Source organism: Bufo gargarizans, chromosome 2 (assembly GCF_014858855.1).
Source record: "Bufo gargarizans isolate SCDJY-AF-19 chromosome 2, ASM1485885v1, whole genome shotgun sequence".
Lineage (NCBI taxonomy): Eukaryota > Metazoa > Chordata > Amphibia > Anura > Bufonidae > Bufo > Bufo gargarizans.
This window is the reverse complement of record NC_058081.1, coordinates 388,506,950-388,528,576: the sequence shown is the minus strand read 5'-3', so window position 1 is coordinate 388,528,576 and position 21,627 is coordinate 388,506,950. Positions and strand designations below refer to the sequence as shown.

Sequence of the window (21,627 nt, the reverse complement as noted above, 5' to 3'; positions counted from 1 at the left end):
GTCCCACAATCTAAGGTCCCTATCAGTATGTCTTTGGAGGGTCAGGAACAGTGTTTTACGGATCTGCAATTTGTGGACCGCAAAACAGATACAGTCGTGTGCATGAGGCCTAATTGAGTCGCCATTATATTCCCCAACTTTTGCTGACACAGTCGCCCTCTACACAGCTAAGCTGACAAGTGAGCTGCAGTAGAAAATAAATATCAGCTTAGTGTGTCTGCTCTAGTGGCCAGTGTGAAAACTGGAATGTTTCAAGATTTTTTATATGGATAGTCAGAAAAAACAAAAAGTAAAAAAAAAAAACATATTTCTAATAAAAACATGATTTTAAAAAAACATCATTTTTTTATGACACATTTCCTAGAAGTGTTGCAATTTTATACTGCACAGTAGCAATTAATCTTTAAATGGGTATTCCCATCTTGGACATTTATAGCATATTGATAGGATATGGCATAAATATCCGATAGGAGCAGGACCCACCTCTGGCACCTGCCCCTGTCTCGTGGCTTGCTCTGCATTTATGTCGGGGCTCCGTTCTTGAAATAGGACCAGGTCCTAGAGGTGAGTCCTGTACTTATTGGACATATATGAAAGATCCTATCGACACGTTATAAATGTCACAAATGTGAACACCCCTATAAGTAGAACTGCTTATGACAGTGATGGCATTGGGTCAAACAAACAGCTGTGTGACAAAAAATAGTCTTTAGGTCAATGTAACCTTCGTGTTCGTGTGAATGAGCCCTTAGGCTGAGTTCACACTTCAGTTATTTGGTCAGTTATTTCCATCAGATAGGCCTCATGCAAACGACCGTTCCGTTTTTTGCGGTCCGCATCTTTTGTGGGCCGATTGAAGTAAATGGGTCCGCCACTAAGCCACAAAAATTGCGGCTCGGATGCGGACCAGAACAACGGTCGTGTGCATGAGGCCTTATTGTGAGCCAAAACAAGGTACGGGTCAAAAATACAGAACAGGTGCAGATCTTTCCCTTGTACCTTATGTCTAAGGAGGCTTCACTAAGGGTTTTGGCTCATAATAACTGATGGAAATAACCGATCAAATAACTGAAGTTTACAAAACCTCCCTGAGGGCACCAATCTGCTGTATTTGTGTATATGCGTTGCAGCAGTTTGTGTGTGTTTTATGGCAGCTAGAATCAGTGGGAATCAACTGGCAGAGAAATTTCACAGGAAAGACAGGGAAGATGCATAAAGATTTTTATATGCATGTACAGTGAAGAGCGCCAACATCCTGCTTTAGGGCTCATGCACATGATTGTAAGTGCAGCCCGCATCCGATACACATTTTTAGCAGATCGGATGCACAATCATTCATTTCAATGGGGCCGTAAAAGATGTGGCAACACACCATGTCTGGTCAGCAGCTCGGAAAAAAGACAGAACAAGTTCTATTCTTGTCCATTTTGGGGACAAGGACAAGACATTTGTAGATGAGTTTGAAGAAAAAATCATGGCATGCGCACGGAGATTTGTGCATGGGGTCTTATCTACCTTTAAGCAGTATAAGGGCTCATGCGCGAGACCGTATGTTCAGTCTGAAACCAATCAATTTTTTTTGTTGACTGGATGGGTACCATTCATTTCAATGGAGCAGCAAAAAAAAAGTGGACTACACACCATGTGCTGCATATGCCCGTCCTGCAGCCCTGTAAAAAAGACAGAACATGTCTTTTTTCTTGTCTGCATTAAACGTTTGAAAAAATGGTGGCATGTACATTATTATTATTATTATTTTATGCATTTTATATAGCGCTACTATATTCCGCAGCGCTTTTCCAGACATGATCATCCAACTGTCCCCAATGGGTCAACTGTCCCACAATCTAAGGTCCCTATCAGTATGTCTTTGGAGGGTCAGGAACAGTGTTTTACGGATCTGCAATTTGTGGACCGCAAAACAGATACAGTCGTGTGCATGAGGCCTAATTGAGTCGCCATTATATTCCCCAACTTTTGCTGACACAGTCGCCCTCTACACAGCTAAGCTGACAAGTGAGCTGCAGTAGAAAATAAATATCAGCTTAGTGTGTCTGCTCTAGTGGCCAGTGTGAAAACTGGAATGTTTCAAGATTTTTTATATGGATAGTCAGAAAAAACAAAAAGTAAAAAAAAAAAACATATTTCTAATAAAAACATGATTTTAAAAAAACATCATTTTTTTATGACACATTTCCTAGAAGTGTTGCAATTTTATACTGCACAGTAGCAATTAATCTTTAAATGGGTATTCCCATCTTGGACATTTATAGCATATTGATAGGATATGGCATAAATATCCGATAGGAGCAGGACCCACCTCTGGCACCTGCCCCTGTCTCGTGGCTTGCTCTGCATTTATGTCGGGGCTCCGTTCTTGAAATAGGACCAGGTCCTAGAGGTGAGTCCTGTACTTATTGGACATATATGAAAGATCCTATCGACACGTTATAAATGTCACAAATGTGAACACCCCTATAAGTAGAACTGCTTATGACAGTGATGGCATTGGGTCAAACAAACAGCTGTGTGACAAAAAATAGTCTTTAGGTCAATGTAACCTGAAGAAAGCACTCACCGGATAACCTTTTTGCACTGTGAACAGACAGGAGTCTTATCACCAGTGGAGGTGGGTTGAGCTGCCTGCAGGATGGAACTACGGTTTTGGGCAGGAGTGAGGGTTGCTGGCTGACTATGTTTAGTCATTACAGTAGTAGTTTTATCAGGTGCATAACGCTCAGCAAAAGAAGGATCTGTGGTCCAAGGAGGGCGAACTGCAGGTCCAGAGGAAGGCGGTGGAGGAGCTGGGCTATCAATGGAATCTGAAAAAGAATACCATAATTATCTATCACAGCCATACATATGGGAAACCTGACTCTGTAGAAAGCCTGAGAACAGCTTGGGCCTTGGTAATGATAGTTGGAGATGACTTTAAACTGTACGGCGAAGAAATAAGGCATTGTCTTAATAAAACTTGTTACATTTGCCAATTCTTGGGATTATAATTATTAAAGTCCACTAGAGGAAGACAGTGAAAGGTGCACTATTGTAAATGCAGCTGAGATCTAGTTATAGGGATGCCAAAAAGTATGATGGTAAGAGTCTACTGAGTGACTCACTGTAGTCACTGTAGAGTGAAGAGAAGTATCGATGTAAGTATGACATGTGGGAGTATCTGCATTTACTAGATGCAGACACAATAATTAATGGGTATTTTACAGAAATAGAAGTAATCACTCATTACAACTGTCCTGATGAAAGGGCAAAGACTATGAAACTACAACTGATAGAACAAAACCATCTCAGCTGTAGGTAAATTGTGCATGTTAGGATCAGTGTGGAAGGAGAAGATAATATTTTATATGTTTTGAGCCACCAGCTGCATGATATTCTCAGCTGATCAACACTGTGCTGCTTGTCTACTGAAGCATGCTCCTGCTTCTGTCAGTGCATACATGGCTTATGTGTGAGTATAAAATAAGTTGTTATAGACACAAAATAAAATATTTTTGGAAACTATAGAATAATGGTAGGTCATTAAATATTAGTAGTGTATTGATGAATTACGACGAGAGAAACATTGTATCCAATATACTTCTACGCAATAACTGGAAAGAATAAACATTGACGTTAAGCTATAGTGGAAGGGCAAGAACTATTTGGATTGAAAATCATCCCAAATCCTATAAACAAATGATAAACTCACTATTCTAGAAATGGGGCACATGTGATTTCAATGTCTATGCCTACTATTCTAAGATGTTGTTATACACCTTAGGGCTTATTCACAAATCAGCGAATCACAAATATGCACTCTTTATGTCCTGCATGAACAGCACACATATACATTGATTTTAGTCTATTTATTTTCACATCCATGTTTTTCCACTGACAGTGGGTCAGTGGAAAAATCACAAAGACATGCACTACTTTGGTTAATTTTGTGGACAAAATACACCCATGGATGTTGATGGGTCTGTGAAAACCATTGATAAAATATGGCTGCTATTCCTGTATGTTTTCCGCTGATCCACAGCATTAAAAATTATAATAAGTTTCAAAAATAGTGGTCTACGATTGGATCAAACATGATGAAAAAACACAAAGCTATGTCCTGAACTTTAAATATAACCTGTCATCAACTTTATGCTGCCCACACTAAAGGCAGCATAAAGAGTTGATTTCAGCGGTCTTTCATTCAAAAGTTAAAGGTAAGTGGCTGCTGAAAACCAACATCACAATCATTGCAGACTGGGCCTGGAAAACAGTCACGGCCACCTGAGAAGAGTCATGGTTATTCATGAATTCCTGCTCTCCTGCCCACCTGCTGATGATTGACAGGCTTCTACCTAGTTTTCTCCCTTTCTCTCTAGGAGAGAACTGCCAACCATCAGCAGATGGATGGGGAGAGCAGGATTATGAATAACCAGGACTCTTCTCAGGTAGATTTGACTTTTCTCAAGGCCTGCGCTGCAATTATTATAAAGCTGGTTCTCGGCAACCACTTACTATTAGCTCAAGCATGAGTGACACACCGCCGAAATCAGCATTTCTGTCATACTTTATGCTGTTCTCAGTGAGGTCAGCATAAAGTTGATGACAGGTTCACTTTAACCTTTGTGTATGCAAAGCTCAGGTGCAACATGGTCCAAATATTTGCACCCACAAGATGGATATTAATAAACCAATGTGGTTTTATTCATAGAAAGGATTTCAACTAGTTCCCCTATAATTTACCTTGGCTAGAGAAGATACCAGACACAGTCTTTCTCTCTTGCCTGCCAGAGAAAATAAACAGGGTTACAACACTGTATAATATTAAATAACCTTGCAGATTATTATGTCTTGGTATATATAATGTAGAAAAAACATAATGTTTAAATATTGGACAAAGATTACAAATAGGTTTCATGTCACCAACCATAACCTTACTACAGGAGACATAGCCACCAAGAACTTCATTAATTTAGCAGAACTTGAACAGGATATGGGGTACCAAGAGCTATAAGATTTTCTTGGGAGTTTATATGTATTTGACATAAACTAGTCAAATCAGAAAAAGCATGGCATTATGCAAATACATGTAAATAAAAAAATTATTCTATGCCTGAAAAGGTCTAGCTTCAGCCTTCTGACCTATTAGACAAAAAATTATTCCAAGCCATGTACACAGTCATTAATTTAGCCTATTTTCTTATAGGCAAATCTTGATTTAGAAAAAAAGCCAGCAACTTTTGTCTTGAGGTTAAGTGGCTAATGCTGCCGATTTCTAGCCACTCAAAAACCATGACCCCCTCCTTCTGGCTTCAGCAGACATCTGTCACCAGCCTCACAATGCAGGAATTGCATTAGAACGTGTCATGTCCTGGAACTCACTCGTTACACGTTACATAAAAGGGATTGGTCTAGTCATGTACCACATATCAATGAATTTGATTGAGGCTGTGCTTTCTCTCCTTCGAATACATACAAATAAGAAGGACGTGACTATTATAATCTGCATACAAGTGACAGCAACCTGCCCTCTCTGCACTAACTCGTGATTTCCGTGCTACTTAAGTTTCATAGAATTTATTAGGGCTCGAGCATGTCGCAGTGCTGAGATCAGCATGTTCCTGCAGAATACTAAGATACATCTACACGGAGAGAATAGGACTTTTACACAGCTATTTATTCATGAGCAGCTTAGTGCAGACACCAGATACTGTTCTAGTATGCCTGGAGGTGTAATATCCATACCAGGCAGCGCGCACCATTAATAACTGTTCCACCTTCACATTTTCAGCTCATAAAATGCATCTGTTCTATAGGATACTGGAATCTATCCTACTGTATGTTGCAAACTCTACAGTGGATATCATGAGTGACAGAGAGCATGTTAACTTTATATATACTTTAAAAGTTATCACTATTAATATGTAAGAAATATATCGACAGTACAAGACATATATATTTCTATACATTTTATGATAATTGATAATGCCAAGGGAAAAAATCATACACATACACCTGTCTCATATCGTAACTTGGATGTTCTCAGATGCCATTGAACAATAATACTAGAATAATTACTTAGTTGCAGGCACGAGAACCTGGTCCATTACACATGGAAGAGAGAAGTTTGGTTTGTAAGCAGGGCCGTACACACCTCTCATAGGGCCCCATAGCAAGACTTAGTATGGGCCCCCTTCACCAACAATTTCCCAGTATGCAGGCCTTAAACACTCCCAGGCAATGTGGAACAAGATGCACAATGCCCCAAATTTCTGACAAATTTCAGATTTTTTTTCAAAGAGGACCTTTCACCACTCCTGTTTTATTAGCTTCATGCATTCCCCATGTACTAACAATTCTGTAGCATCTATTCTTATATCTGTATGTTGTCCAATTCCTCTATTATTTCTACTAGAAGTTATGAATGAATTGCTATTAGCCTTCAGTAAGGGTGGGTACAGAGGGGAGGTAACAAGTGTGAGTCTGTGCAGGTACCCCCCCCCAATGGGTTACCCCCCTCTGTACCTCTCACAGATGGTGTTGCAGAAAACTAGAAGACACAAATGAAGATCCGACTGACTTGATCCCAAAACTAAGGAACAAAAGGGTAAGCCCTGTAACAGCCCTAGCACTCTCCCTTACTGCTCAGCCTATGCAAAAATCTCTAAGGTAGATAATTGCATACCCTCGTTCCTCCACTGTATGACACCTGAACACCCTATAATAGTGAGGGGACACGACCACCGGCTCCCTACACTTAATACGGAGGGAGTCAGGGTCACCTAGGATCAAGACCACAGGAAAACAGAAATAAAGGAACAGACTTATCTTGTGGATGCAGCAGTAGCAGCTTCTAGCATCAGCACAGTCCAGGAAGTTGTATAAACCGCAAAGTGAGATAGTATGGGAGGAGATATATAAGGATGCAATCACTGCTAATAGATGAAAGCTGGGAGAGGGAGGAGAGATTTCAAAACGAAAGCAAAACAAGAGAATATCATGCAGGAGTGTCACGGACGGTGTACAGGGAACAAGGCAAAGCAACAAGCATAAATGACTCGCTGGATCCAAAAGCTAAGGAACAAAAGGGAGACCCCTGCAGAAGACCTGGCACTTTCCCTGGCTGCTCAGCCTATGCAAAGATCCGAATGGTGGAAGTTTGCATATCCACGTACCTTGACTATATAATCCCTGAGCACCCTACAATAGTGAGGGGACACGACCACCGGCTCCCTACACAAGATACGGAGGGAGTCAGGGTCACCTGGGATCCAGCAAACAGAAAATAACAGATAAATGTTCAAACACTTAGCTTTGTAGCAGACAGGAGAACAAGACCAGCATGCACACACACTCCAGGAAGAAGTATAAGCCGCCCAGAAAAGCATTCTGGGGAGGAATTTAAAGGGAAGCAATTAGTCCAACACATGACAGCTGAGAGGGGCTAATGAGATGAGCAACTGAACAGCACAACAAGAGAACTCAAGGAGGAGGTTCTGAAAGGCCTCTGTCAGAGCTTCTCAGCTGTCTGGTTGTGACAAGGAGGTACTGAAGGATGTCTATGAGAACTTCTCAGAGATCTGGTGGTGACAGTACCCTTACTGAAGGCTAATAGCAATTAACTCATAACGTCTAGAAGAAATAATAAAGGAATGACACAACATAGAGCCATAAGAATAGATGCTCCAGAACTGTTATTAGGAAACACATGATATTAAAACAGACATGTCAGGAGCGGTGAAAGGTCCTCTTTAACAGGAAGACATTTTAATTAAACAAAAACTGGATTAAAAAAGTCTCTCCCTGTCTCACCCACTTTATCTGACTTCTGTGTGGAACAGGTACTTCAAAAATATAGCGCTCATCCTGAACAGCACATTTCTCACTGAATTTACAAGTAGCATAAATACATTGATACATTCTCCAGAATCACTTTCCATCTGAATGCAGCTGCTACTAGGGGGAGCTCAGTGCACAATGTTTATATAGTTCAAAGGACGCTATAATAATGTCTTTTGAGTGGCGGTTTCATGAAAATGTAATGTTTTAACCTCCACATGTCATGGATGATATTGCAGATAGCTGGAAGTTATGGATAAACATCCGACTGGCTTAATCCCAAACTAAGGAGCATAAAGGTGACCCCTGTAAAACCCTAAGAGCTCACCCTGACTGCTATGCACATACAAGGGTCTCTGAGGTAGACAATTGCATGCCCTCGTACCTAGACTGTGTGACACCTGAAAACCCTATAATAGTGAGGGGACACGACCACCGGCTCCCTGCACTTAATACAGAGGGAGTCAGGGTCACCTAGAATCAAGCCAGCAAAGAAACACAATACAAGAAATGACTTAGCTGAACAAGCAGTAACAGAAGTCTCCAGCAGTGATCACTTCAATCCAGGAAGTAGTATAAACCGCAAAGTGAGGCAGTACGGGAGGGAATATAAAGGAAGGCAATTAGTGTGAATAGGTGACAGCTGGGAGAAGGAAAGGAGATGACAAAATGAACCCAAAACAAAGAACATCATGCAAGAGGTACAGAAGAACATCTGCCAGACCTTCTCAGAGAGCTGGCGGTGACACCACACGAAGGAGATCAGAGCCTGAACCATGCTCACCACAGGCCCTATTGCAGTCACCTGGTTTGCCTTTATGCTACCGTTTGTAAAAATAAAGCAAGATAATAGCCAATTTTAGTTTCAAGTACATATATTTCTTTATTTTCTTAAGCATGAAAAGTTAGGCAATGTTATAATAAAAACAATATTGGTAAAAGCATGTGGACATTTGACCATTACACCTTGTTGACTATCCCCTTATAAAACCATGTGTTCATATGGAGTAGGGAAGGCTTTCCATGAGATTTTGGAATGTCATTCTGTCAAAATAGCATTTGTGCTGGAGCACAGTGATGCTGGAACAGGAAGGGGTCTTCCCCAAACTGTTATCACAAAGTTTGAAGTATATAACTTCATGTACACTGTAAATGTTATCATTGTGAATATATAGTAAATATATTAACAGTACAAGACTTGCATTTATATGCATTTCATGATCATTGATGGTACCAGGAGAAAATAATGTTAGGCCACACACTTTCCTATTTGGTTGCATGTATGTTCCCAGATGACTCTGAACAAGAAGACTGAATCGACTACTTGCAGGCATGACAATTTAACCCTTTACACATGGAAGAGAGAGGTTTGGTTTGTTAAAATAAAGTGACACAATAGTAAATTAACTTTAAAGTACATATTTAGCTTTCTCTTCTTATGTATAAAATATTTTGGTATGTTGTAACAATTATGTTATCCTACGCATGAAATAAGGGGCCTCAATGAAATCCTGAAAAACTGCCCCATGCATTCTCTCTCCTCCACAAAACCCAGATCCATCCACTAGACTGTGAAACCAGATTCATCCCGCCATAGCCCAGTGCTGGCATAGTTTACACAACTTCAACCGATGCATGGAGTTGTCCTACCATGGAAAACCATTTCATAAACCTTCCAGCAAATGGTTCTTGTGGTGATGTCACTTTCAGAGGCTGTTTGGAACTCTCAAGTGAGTGATGCTACAAAGGATGGGTGAGTTTTATATGCCACATTAGGGCTCTTTCACACCTGCGTTCTTTTCTTCCGGCATAGAGTTCTGTCGTCGGGGCTCTATGCCGGAAGAATCCTGATCAGGATTATCCCCATGCATTCTGAATAGAGAGAAATCCGTTCAGGATGCATCAGGATGTCTTCAGTTCAGGACCGGAACGTTTTTTGGCCGGAGAAAATACCGCAGCATGCTGCGCTTTTTGCTCCGGCCAAAAATCCTGAACACTTGCCGCAAGGCCGGATCCGGAATTAATGCCCATGGAAAGGCATTGATCCGGATCCGGCCTTAAGCTTAACGTTGTTTCGGCGCATTGCCGGATCCGACGTTTAGCTTTTTCTGAATGGTTACCATGGCTGCCGGGACACTAAACTCCTGGCAGCCATGGTAAAGTGTAGTGGGGAGCGGGGGAGCAGTATACTTACCATCCGTGCGGCTCCCGGGGCGCTTCAGAGTGACGTCAAGGCGCCCCACCCGTATGGATGACGTGATTGCATGGCACGTCATCCATGCGCATGGGGTGCTCTGACGTCATTCTGGAGCGCCCCGGGAGCCGCACGGACTGTAAGTATACCACTCCCCCACTCCCCACTACTACTATGGCAACCAGGACTTTAATAGCGTCCTGGCTGCCATAGTAACACTGAACGCATTTTGAAGACGGATCCGTCTTCAAATGCTTTCAGTTCACTTGCGTTTTTCCGGATCCGGCGTGTAATTCCGGCAAATGGAGTACACGCCGGATCCGGACAACGCAAGTGTGAAAGAGCCCTTAGACAATGTCTGATCTAGCAGATCAGAAGTTTCACTTCAGCTGGAAGAGCAATTTGCTACAAAGTCACATGACTGTGGACATTTAAATGCAGTGATCATCTCCACTGTATGGGGATGAGCGATGGCTACTGCAATCACTCGTCCCCATAAATATTCAATGTTTCTGGGCAGCATATCGCTGCCCAGAAACAATGATTTAGGTGTCTGCATAAAACATTGTTTCCCCCGATGAACAAGCGCTTCACTGCACCTTTACACAGGCAGATTATCGGGAACTAATGTTTGTACAAATGTTCTTGTCTCCGATTATCTGCCCGACAATTGGGCAGTGTGAATCCACCTTTAGAAAGAAAGGGTCTCTCAGAGGCAAAGATTGGCAGAGGTTCACCAATCTGAGAAAAATTATAGGGCACATTTATTAAGACCAGTTTTAGACGCCGTCTTAATATCCCCTACAGCTTGTGGTGGATCTGCCACACTTATGAAGAGGTGCAGGCCTCTCCATAACTTTTGCGCATCCAGCCCAGTTCTAATTGTAGGACAGCTTCCTAGCTGTCTTACATTTAGACCATTTTCTACACCTAAAACAGGAGTAGAAAATGGTGAATGAGATGGGCCTGCTGACGTCCCCTTCCCCACCCATGATTTTAGACCTAGCATGAGCGAGAAAAAGTCACAGATAGCGGCGCAACTATACATTGGGTCATCATCTGTGCCTGAAATACGCCTAATTTAGGCGTATTTCACCTTAGTAAATGACCCTGTTTCTAAAAAATTGTGGAACAATTTCAGAAAAATGTTGCTCAATGTACAATTACAAAGACTTTGAATATTCCACCGCCTACAGTACATAATGTCATCAAAAGATTCAAAGAATCTGGAGAAATCCATGTGCAAAAGGGGCCTCAAGCAGTACAGCATTAAAACATGCATTAGTGCCTATGGTGTAGGCATAGACATCTAGAAAGGCACAATCAATGCTAAACGGTACATAGAGGTTTTAGTACAAAATATGTTCCTATCCAAACAATGTTTCTTTCAGGGAAGGCCTTGCATAGTTCAGCAAGAAAAGGCTAAACCATATACTGCATCCATCACAACAGCATGGCTTCACAAAAGAAGAGTCTGGGTGCTGAACTGGCCTTGCTGCAGTTCAGACCTTTCACCAATAGACATTTGAAAAACGTGGCAAAGAAGGCCTAGGACTGTTGAGCATGAATGAAAACCATTGTTGTTTACTTCCAAAGTATGCAAATCTCTGTTGGCCATGTAGTAATCACAATGCTGCACAGCTTACAATGATGTCGGTGAAAACGAACTATTTCAGCCAACCATTGTTTTAAAAACTAGTGGCCCATCATTGTTCATGATGGGCCACAGCAGACTTTTGCCTGCTGAAAATGTGATTGGTCGTGTTACATAAATTTCAGCTGTTGTTGGCGGAAACTGCATCTGTATGGCATTATAGGTTGAATTCTGGAGGATTTCTCCATTTGCAATTTTGCTCATGGACTAGAGATGTAGTTTAAAAAATAAAAATGACTCCCTGATTGTCTAGTTTTATCTGGTAAATTACTGGTGGGATCATCCACACTAATGATCCAGCATATGACTGCACATCTTTTGATCTAGAGCTGCTGTCCTTACAGTAGGCAAGTTATGGGGAACTATTTTGGGTTAAAGGAGTTGTGTCATCTGATACATTGGTGGCATATCTCTAGGACATACCACCAATGTCAGATAGGTGCAGGTCCCATAACAGGGCCCCCAAAGCAAAGGAGAGCGCATGAGGCATGCATGTCGCACCCTCCTTTCCCTTCTATGGGAGTTCCAAAATAGTGAAGCAAGTACGCCCAGCTTTTTCCAGAACCCCTACAGAAGTGAATGAAGAGTGCACTGCGTATGCACGGACATCTCTCGTTCACTTTCTGCTGCCCAGAAACATTTTTGACCCTGGTAGCGTACGACTACTCTTATTGTGTCTATTTATTCCCTGTTTGTGTGTCGCTCCCTCTCAAAAGTAGTATAGGGGCTGTTGACCAGTTATGGGGTCACCGCGTAGGGTGACTGTGCAAGTAGGCAGGGATAGAGGGTTTGAGGAGTTTTTTAGGTCTACACTATCCCTGTGTGTGTGTTACATTTCGCTGTGGATATAGCACCCAACATCAATGTCTTTGAACCACTTCTCATACAATACTGAAACTACAAACAACATTATCGCACAGATTGATCTGGGAAACAAATTTCTACACATTCCTTTACAGGAATGGAAAACGAGAGACTATGTCCGTGACTACGCCGACTGATGTCTCTTAAATTACATTGCAGCACCCTCACAGAATTTCATAAAAACGGCCGTATACCAAGAGGGCTAAGGTCACAACTACGCCCAACTTTATTTAAAGAAGATCCTGATATCTGCGACCACTTTGAGAACATCTTGAATAAATGCTCTTTTGATTTGATGCTATTGACCATTTAAAAAGCCTACCAAACGACAGGCGACCTTACTAAACACATTGCGAGCACTGAAGATCAACTTACCACCACCCTACCCCAGGAAGAGTGGAATTCCCTCAAAGAGAAGACATCAAAACAAATCACCGAATATCAGAAGAATACAGAATCCACTAAGAGGTCTAAATTTATCCGAGACGCAGAGGACTACAGACTTAGAGTATACAGGTGGAGGGACCCCAACTTCCAAACTTCACGCGACTACAGTTTCCAAAATTTTTCTTCAGGACAAAGCTCATACGGCTCAGATAGTGAGAGGTCTCATTGGCTGCATTTTTTAGGGAGAGGCCATACAAGAAACAGATATGGAAGAAACAACCGCGGAGGGGCAAGGGGCACAGATCCAGGAACAAAGTATCCAGACTCGATCCCAGGTAATATAGACAACCTCTCTTCACATATTTTATCACCTGCCCAAATAACGGTGTTACAGAAAGGACTTTCATTTTGCCCTACCCATCCTCTTGACACATTCCTACTGGAAAAAGAATTACACAGATTCTACTGCACTATTCGACTTAAAGCCCATTTTTGCACATTGGGCAACCTGACCGATACAGCTAATCGATCCACTAATTATCCATTATCAATACAGATTCTGGATTCTCAGAAATAAGAGTTCTTACATGCCCCTCAAGACCTACCACCTAGTGGAAACCTATATTTCATATACCCAACGATCCATACATGATATACTGAAATCTCAATCAGAGGGTTATTTCAGACATTCCCGTAATCTGACTACAAGGAGATAATGATCAAACCAGCGGACAAGGGGGGAGCAGTGGTAGTCATGGACAAAAACTACGTACGCGAATGACATAAAAGAACAACTTAGTGATCCAGCCACCTATGAACCCCTCACAAAGGACCCAACTCCTTACATTGCAAAAAAGATAAGTACTTTACTTCAACAATATCGGAAACGTAATATTATAAATGATGACACAATAACGTTCCTAACCAAACAACACCCCATTACACCAGTCTTTTACACCCTACCCAAGATTCATAAAAATCTTCAAAACCCACCAGGCAGACCCATAGTGGCTTCTACGAATCAATACTCCTTTGTCAATATATCTAGATCGCATACTTACTCCACTCATTAAAACTTTGCGCTCTTTCCTATTAGACACCAATGACTTTATTACCAAACTCAATTCATATTCACCCCAACTGAACTCGTTACTAGTGACGATGGACGTGAATATCCTATACACGTCAATTATGTATGATAAAGGCATCAGAGCCAACGCACAATTACTAGCCAGACATTCTACGCTCGGTCCAGTACAACAGGAATTCTGTATTTAATTATTGTCACTAGTCTTACATGAGAATTTTTTCTTGTTTGGAGACAATTTTTATGCTCAAAGACGAGGGACCGTGATGGGGCCAATGTGGCCCCGCCCTATGCTAATGCATACATGATAAACTTCAAGGAAGAATTTGTTTATTCACAGCCTCTCTTTCAACAACATGCCAAAATTTGGCTCCGCTTTATAGACAACATTTTTTGTCTTTGGGAGGGACCGACATCTAGCATCATTCAATTTCTCCAATATCTTGATAACATCTACCCTGAATTAGGTTTCACTATACAGACAGACACCAATAAGATTAGTTTCCTAGACACCCTTGTACTCCTAGACCAAGAAGGTCTTTTACATTATACTAGCAGTCATCCTAGAGCAACAAAAATGTCACTACCCGAATCCCAACTAACTCGAGTGGAACGAATTGTAACTGATTCTTCCATCAAAGTAAAGAGGAAGGAAGAGATGTCATCCAAGTTTCTCCAGAGGGGATACCCCCAACATATGCTTCAACCTAAATAAAGGCCACCACGACAGACAGTTGAACATCTAAGTCCTCCCAATAGGATACCAAGTATACTTACATACCATCCGCTCACACAGAAGATCCAAAACATGGTCCGTCAACAGTGGCACATATTATCTCAAGCTTATGCTAATGTACAGGAGTTTCAATCTCCTCCTCTTACATGCTATAAACGTCCACTAAATATCAGGGACCATCTGATTAGAGCTGACATTGGACCCCTATCTAGGATTTCTCGCCAAAGATTCCTAGGGACTCCCAAAACCGGCGTCTTCCCATGCCTTCATTGCGCACAGTGTTCTAGTGTTATCAAAGGAGATGTTATTACACAGCCTCACTCTGGCAAGAAATATCCCATCAAGGGATATTTCACTTGTGATTCTTCTCATGTTGTATATCTGATTAAATGCCCCTGCGGACTGATCTACGTTGGCGAGACTACCCAGCATATTAGAGATAGAATCTACAATCAGAACTGATCAATTACTCTTACCCATCCCGATACATTTCTCAGTTTAACCATCAAATCTCCACAATGCATTTTCAAGTTCTGGAACAGGTACCAATACCACGACGAGGAGGAAACCGGACCCTGTCACTGAAGCGACGTGAATCCTATTGGATACATCACTTAGATACGATATTTCCAAAAGGGACTAAACAGAGAATGTGACTTTTATTATAATGTATAAAATTACATGATATGTTTCATTATTTCTGACATTCACATTTTTTTTCTGTTCACAGATTCAAAAAATTTGAAGATTTCTTCTAGTCATATACTCCTATGGGTGAGATTGGCCCCCCTCTCTCCTTCTCTTTCCCCCTCTTTTCCCCTCCTTTCCTCCGCCCCTCCCTCCTCTTCCCCCCTCCCCCTTCTCACCTTAGTCAGTTAGTATAATTGTATAATTGCATATTACCATCGATTCACTAGCCACTGCACCCACACTATAGCGCTATTATCTACAGCAAGGGCAATCATTCTTGCCTTACTATACCTTAGTTCCTATTGCGTGATGACATCAGACCACCGTCGCGTCACCTACAAGGAAGCGCTACACTCTACTATATAAACCCGGCAAGACGCCGGTACATGTACATCCAGCTCTCCACATAGATCTATGAGCTGCAGGTAATTAAAAATATTCTAATGTATATTGTAAGGGATTGTCTCTTTTCAGGGGCTCACACTCACAGATATCTTCGCAGACACGATTATAATGTCCAAACTCTTGCTTTATTTCAGACACTTTAGCAAAGCACAGGTTAAGAAGTCGCAGCTTCAACTTATCACATGTGACATCCATACAAAATAACAAACGCTTGCCCGGCTAGGCTCTAACTAAACACATAAGCATATCCCTGACTCACCTAGAGAGCCCTGTTCACACATGGAACACAAATGCGGCTTTCCTCAGACAATCAGTCCAGCAACCTCCAGGCTGTGACACTTCAATACCTTTTGGGGGATTGTGGCCCAGTAGTCCTCCCGACTCTGGCCTGTTGATCCTTGTTTCACAGGCGTCATCGCGTCCCCCAAAGTTCAGGCCACCCGGCTGAGACCACTCACACAGAGCCTCACCAGGACTCTGCTTCACAAGACACTCTAGAGTGAGACACACCCAAGAAGCAGGATTAAATAGGATCCCTGGACATGAACATGCCCTAAGTCCCGGACTAGAACCTGGGGAAACAACACCTCAATGTTCACATTGCCACAATATACTCAATTGTATTCTCCGTTTGCATATCACAATCTCCTGGTACTCTCTCCACTCTTGCCCTATTTAATACTATATTACGCCTCTAGCTTCACCAATCAATAATTTACAATAGAATTCAATCATAGACCATCCATACCTAGTCTCTCAGTATTAATATTTCCTTGTACATTTTTCTTGTACATAACTCTATCCCGGATCTCTTTTTCTCTTTACTTATGCTTTTTATTCCCTCCTACTTTCACAACATTTTTAGATCCTTTGATAAAGATCACAACTGATCGAAACGTCGGGACTTCTGTATATGACCCCATGTTATGCTTAACATGTAAAACTGGATGTGGAATAACACAAAGTGTTGCAAAAATTTAAAATACATGAATTAATGAATTAAAACGACTACCTGTAATATCACAATGTGTGGTATGCCATAGATCCCTACCTATAATTGTGTTACATTGCCGTCATATTCTGGCAAGAAGTAGAGGAACAGGTTAGGGTACAGTCACACAACAGTGAAAAATTGACATGTGATGGCCATTTTTGTAATGGCCGGCACACAGCTGTTTTCAGAACCAATTAAAGTCTATGGGACTATTTACATGGCTGGTTTTTTAGCGGCCAGTGAATAGCAGACGTCCATTTTCACAGCCAGACAGCCCCATTGAAATCAATGGGCGCACCCATTAAAAGGGTTATCCAACACCTATAATGCCCCACAAAATGCCTGGGCACCTCATACAGGTTATACTTACCCCACCCCCCAGCACCTGTGTCGCTCCTAATGCCCGCATGGCATCGTGGGTGACGCTAGGGAGTATACCCTGTTACCCCCCCTGGATGTTTTGATCCGCGTGACAGGAAAATTCAGCAGCAGCCATCAGGAGCGACACGGGTGTCGGGGAGCGAGGTATGTATAACCTGTATAAGGTGCCCAGGCATTTTGGGGGGCATTATGGGCATTGGATAATCACTTTTAAAATGTGTTCACTGTGTTTGAAAAGGGCCTTTCAGGGGTTAAAATAAAAAATAAAAAAACCTCACCGCTTGCATGCGAGGGAACACACATTCCGCACTGGAGGCAGCAGCACCTGATATCACATGATCACGCTGGGAACATCAGGTCCTGCTGCCTCCAGTGCAAAGCGAATGTGCCTGTGTACACAAGTGGTATTTTTTTTTTTTTTTATGATCTGTCAGCATTAATGCGGGGTGGGGTGAATAGGGGGGGCATTATGTAGATACTGGGGGAACTTATACATACTTGGGCACTATGGGGAGGGGCATTGGATGTCCTGGGAACACTATGGGGGACATTATGTATACTGAGGGCACTGCACTTGTTGGGTTTTACAAAAAGAAGCCAATGAACTACATTTGTTTTTAATGGTAAATAGTCATGAAAAACTGACAGTGTCAGTTTTTAACTGACTTTTTCACTTATGTGTGAATGTAGCCTTACAGTACCTGTTTAACAACGATTTGATTCATTTGATTCATTATTAACGGTATCTTCTTTAAAGCAGATGACACATGTTGAAGGATGTTTAAAACCAAAACTGTGAGTTCTGTGGTATCACACTGAGCTGTTCAATGACATGTCATTCACACTGACACTTATCTCACAATGTGGAGGTGGTTAGGCAAGTATAGCTAACACTTTACTACAGCATGATGCAGTTCCTCTAGGATAAGCTAAATAATTGTCCTTGTTGTGTCAAGGCAGTAGAAAGTAAACTAAATTACCGTAATTCAAAATAGGAAAATTTGAGTTCCCAAAATCCTAACCAACGACAAAAATGATCTATTTTGGCTTACAAAATCCTAACCAATGACAAAAATGATGTATTTGGGCTTCCAAAATCATAACCAATGACAAAAATTATGTATTTTGGCTTCCAAAATCATAACCAATGACAAAAATTAGACTTTTTTGTATGGGGACATCCCAACTCTCCCCTGATGGTAGAAGTCACACAAGATGAGCATCGGATAGTTGGATTTTAACATGCCTGATACTTTTATTTTCAGTATAGACAAGTTGCCACCAGAGGAGTCTGGAGCAGCATACTCCCCTCTCCTTACAGAGAGCACCTATATGCTTGGACTAGCCCAGGATGCATTGGGGGAGGGAAGAAATAGCTGTTGGCTGTAGCTATCTAATTTGTAAGGCCAGCCTTAGTTTTGTCAAAATCTGATTACCATACAGCTCATCAGGTAAAGACTACAGAGGACATTTATCAAGATTGCCATTTTTTGCACGCCGGTCTTAATCTCTCTCCGCTGGCATGAAGAAAAAAAAGAGCCATCACACTGATTTTATAGACCAGTTAAGCAACCCACGTTTTATTGTGGCCCTTTGTAGTAGTGCAATATGAAAATGTGGCTATGTGACCAGAACAGTATGTGCAGTCCAGTCTGAAGCTTCAGTGGGTGCAAATCATATCATATGATAGGCCAGTCAGCTATCTGCATGTAGAGGAGGCTGCTAAATAATGTACTGAACAGCTAGATATTGATGAGAAGCAATTTGATACATACAGTACAGACCAAAAGTTTGGACACACCTTCTCATTCAAAGAGTTTTCTTTATTTTCATGACTATGAAAATTGTAGATTCACACTGAAGGCATCAAAACTATGAATTAACTCATGTGGAATTATATACATAACAAAAAAGTATGAAACAACTGAAAATATGTCATATTCTAGGTTCTTCAAAGTAGCCACCTTTTGCTTTGATTACTACTTTGCACACGCTTGGCATTCTCTTGATGAGCTTCAAGAGGTAGTCACCTGAGATGGTCTTCCAACAGTCTTGAAGGAGTTCCCAAAGATGCTTAGCACTTGTTGGCCCTTTTGCCTTCACTCTGCGGTCCAGCTCACCCCAAACCATCTCGATTGGGTTCAGGTCCGATTCACACAGTCTCCTCTTAACAGTTGTTCTAGAGATGTGTCTGCTGCTAGAACTCTGTGTGGCATTGACCTGGTCTCTAATCTGAGCTGCTGTTAACCTGCGATTTCTGAGGCTGGTGACTCGGATGAACTTATCCTCCGCAGCAGAGGTGACTCTTGGTCTTCCTTTCCTGGGGCGGTCCGCATATGAGCCAGTTTCTTTGTAGCGCTTGATGGTTTTTGTGACTGCACTTGGGGACACTTTCAAAGTTTTCCCAATTTTTTGGACTGACTGACCTTCATTTCTTAAAGTAATGATGGCCACTCATTTTTCTTTACTTAGCTGTTTTTTTATTGCCATAATACAAATTATAACAGTCTATTCAGTAGGACTATCAGCTGTGTATCCACCTGACTTCTCCACAACGCAACTGATGGTCCCAACCACATTTATAAGGCAAGAAATCCCACTTATTAAACCTGACAAGGGCACACCTGTGAAGTGAAAACCATTTCAGGAGACTACCTCTTGAAGCTCATCAAGAGAATGCCAAGAGTGTGCAAAGTAGTAATCAAAGCAAAAGGTGGCTACTTTGAAGAACCTAGAATATGACATATTTTCAGTTGTTTTAGACTTTTTTGTTATGTACATATATAATTCCACATGTGTTAATTCATAGTTTTGATGCCTTCAGTGTGAATCTACAATTTTCATAGTCATGAAAATAAAGAAAACTCTTTGAATGAGAAGGTGTGTCCAAACTTTTGGTCTGTACTGTAGTTGAACAATGATCAGAGTGTAAGTTTATAAATAAAATCAAATTATCTATTTGATTAAATTATCTATTATTGATTAATTAAAATCAAATAACTATGTATAAATATATCAGGGGTCAGTACAGAGATTTCTTCCATCATCCATTTATCCCCAAGACTGTGATGAGGGGACATCCTCTGCATCTGGAGGAAAGAAGGTTTGTACACAAACATAGAAGAGGATTCTTTACGGTAAGAGCAGTGAGAATATGGAACTCTCTGCCTGAGGAGGTGGTGATGGTGAGTACAATAAAGGAATTCAAGAAGGGCCTGGATGTATTTCTGGAGCGTAATAATATTACAGGCTATAGCTACTAGAGAGGGGTCGTTGATCCAGGGAGTTATTCTGATTGCCTGATTGGAGTCGGGAAGGAATTTTTCCCCCTTGAGTGGGGAAAATTGGCTTCTCCCTCACAGTTTTGTTTTTTTGCCTTCCTCTGGATCAACTTGCAGGATAACAGGCCGAACTGGATGGACAAATGTCTTTTTTCGGCCTTATAAAATTATGTTACTATGTTACTAAATTTAAATTATAAAATGATTGCTGCAAACACAAAAAGAACATTTTGAACAGATGCCCTTTGAATTATCTTTACAGTAAGACATAGCAGTATTTGAAGTTGTCACTCTTTGGCCTGTATTTCAATTACCCATTTGCTGTATGTGCTGGAAAAGCCCATGACGCACACATCAAACAGATTTAAGCACCCGTTCATCAAAAGGAGGCTAATGTCCCTTTAGTCACCTCTTTTTAGTATACATCAGTGTTGTGCAGCAGACTGCACTATTCCACACATGCATCCAACAGAAAAAGTTACATCATGGGATATGGGAGCCTATGGGTGAGAGATGCCAGTACATGGTATCCATTAAATTATTCCATGATGTCCATTAAACCTCAGATGCACTCTGCAGAACGCAGTGGAAAAGGAGCCTTATGGAACCTTGATTTCTCTTAGCCTTTGTCCCTGGAATGGCAGGGGTTAAATGACCACCAGCCTGCATTAAAATCAACCAACATCTGTTCAGCATCTGTTGGGTTTTTGGTCCGGAGGAGTGCGGGGGCAGACACAGGTTTACTTCCTAGCAGGAGAATCTGAACACAAAGCTTTCTGCTCAGAGCCTGCCTTCTGTATCAGCTGAACATAGAAAGGAGAATTATTTGTCACTGCTGGAACCTTCAAAGAGCCAGAACTTAACCCCTCAGTTTGGTAAATGTAATTGGAAGATGGTCACATTCACGGAGATAACATTACTAAAACTTTGTAAGCCAGTTGATGTTGCAAGTCCCACAGGTAGCAGAGAGGGTTAATATATTTCATGCTGTGATGATTCTAATACATTTCCAATTAAACATCTGAAAATCTCACTGGAAATGTACAATGACTAGTTTTACTGAAAACACAGTGCAGTTTGTCTGCTGTTGTACTGTAATATGGGTTACATTTAAAGATACA

General features: G+C 41.4%; 1 protein-coding gene across 1 annotated transcript in view; it reads right to left on the bottom strand.

Annotated features, from left to right (window-relative positions):
• PDLIM7 (PDZ and LIM domain 7) overlaps positions 1-21,627 on the bottom strand; it is a 145,518-nt gene that overhangs the window by 24,764 nt on the left and 99,127 nt on the right. The window contains exons 8-10 of the mRNA XM_044277267.1: positions 4,922-5,043; positions 4,738-4,778; positions 2,579-2,822 (exon numbers count right to left, since the gene is read on the bottom strand). Of these exons, the coding sequence (XP_044133202.1) occupies positions 2,579-2,822; positions 4,738-4,778; positions 4,922-5,043 (407 nt within the window). The remainder of the gene's footprint in view (positions 1-2,578; positions 2,823-4,737; positions 4,779-4,921; positions 5,044-21,627) is intronic.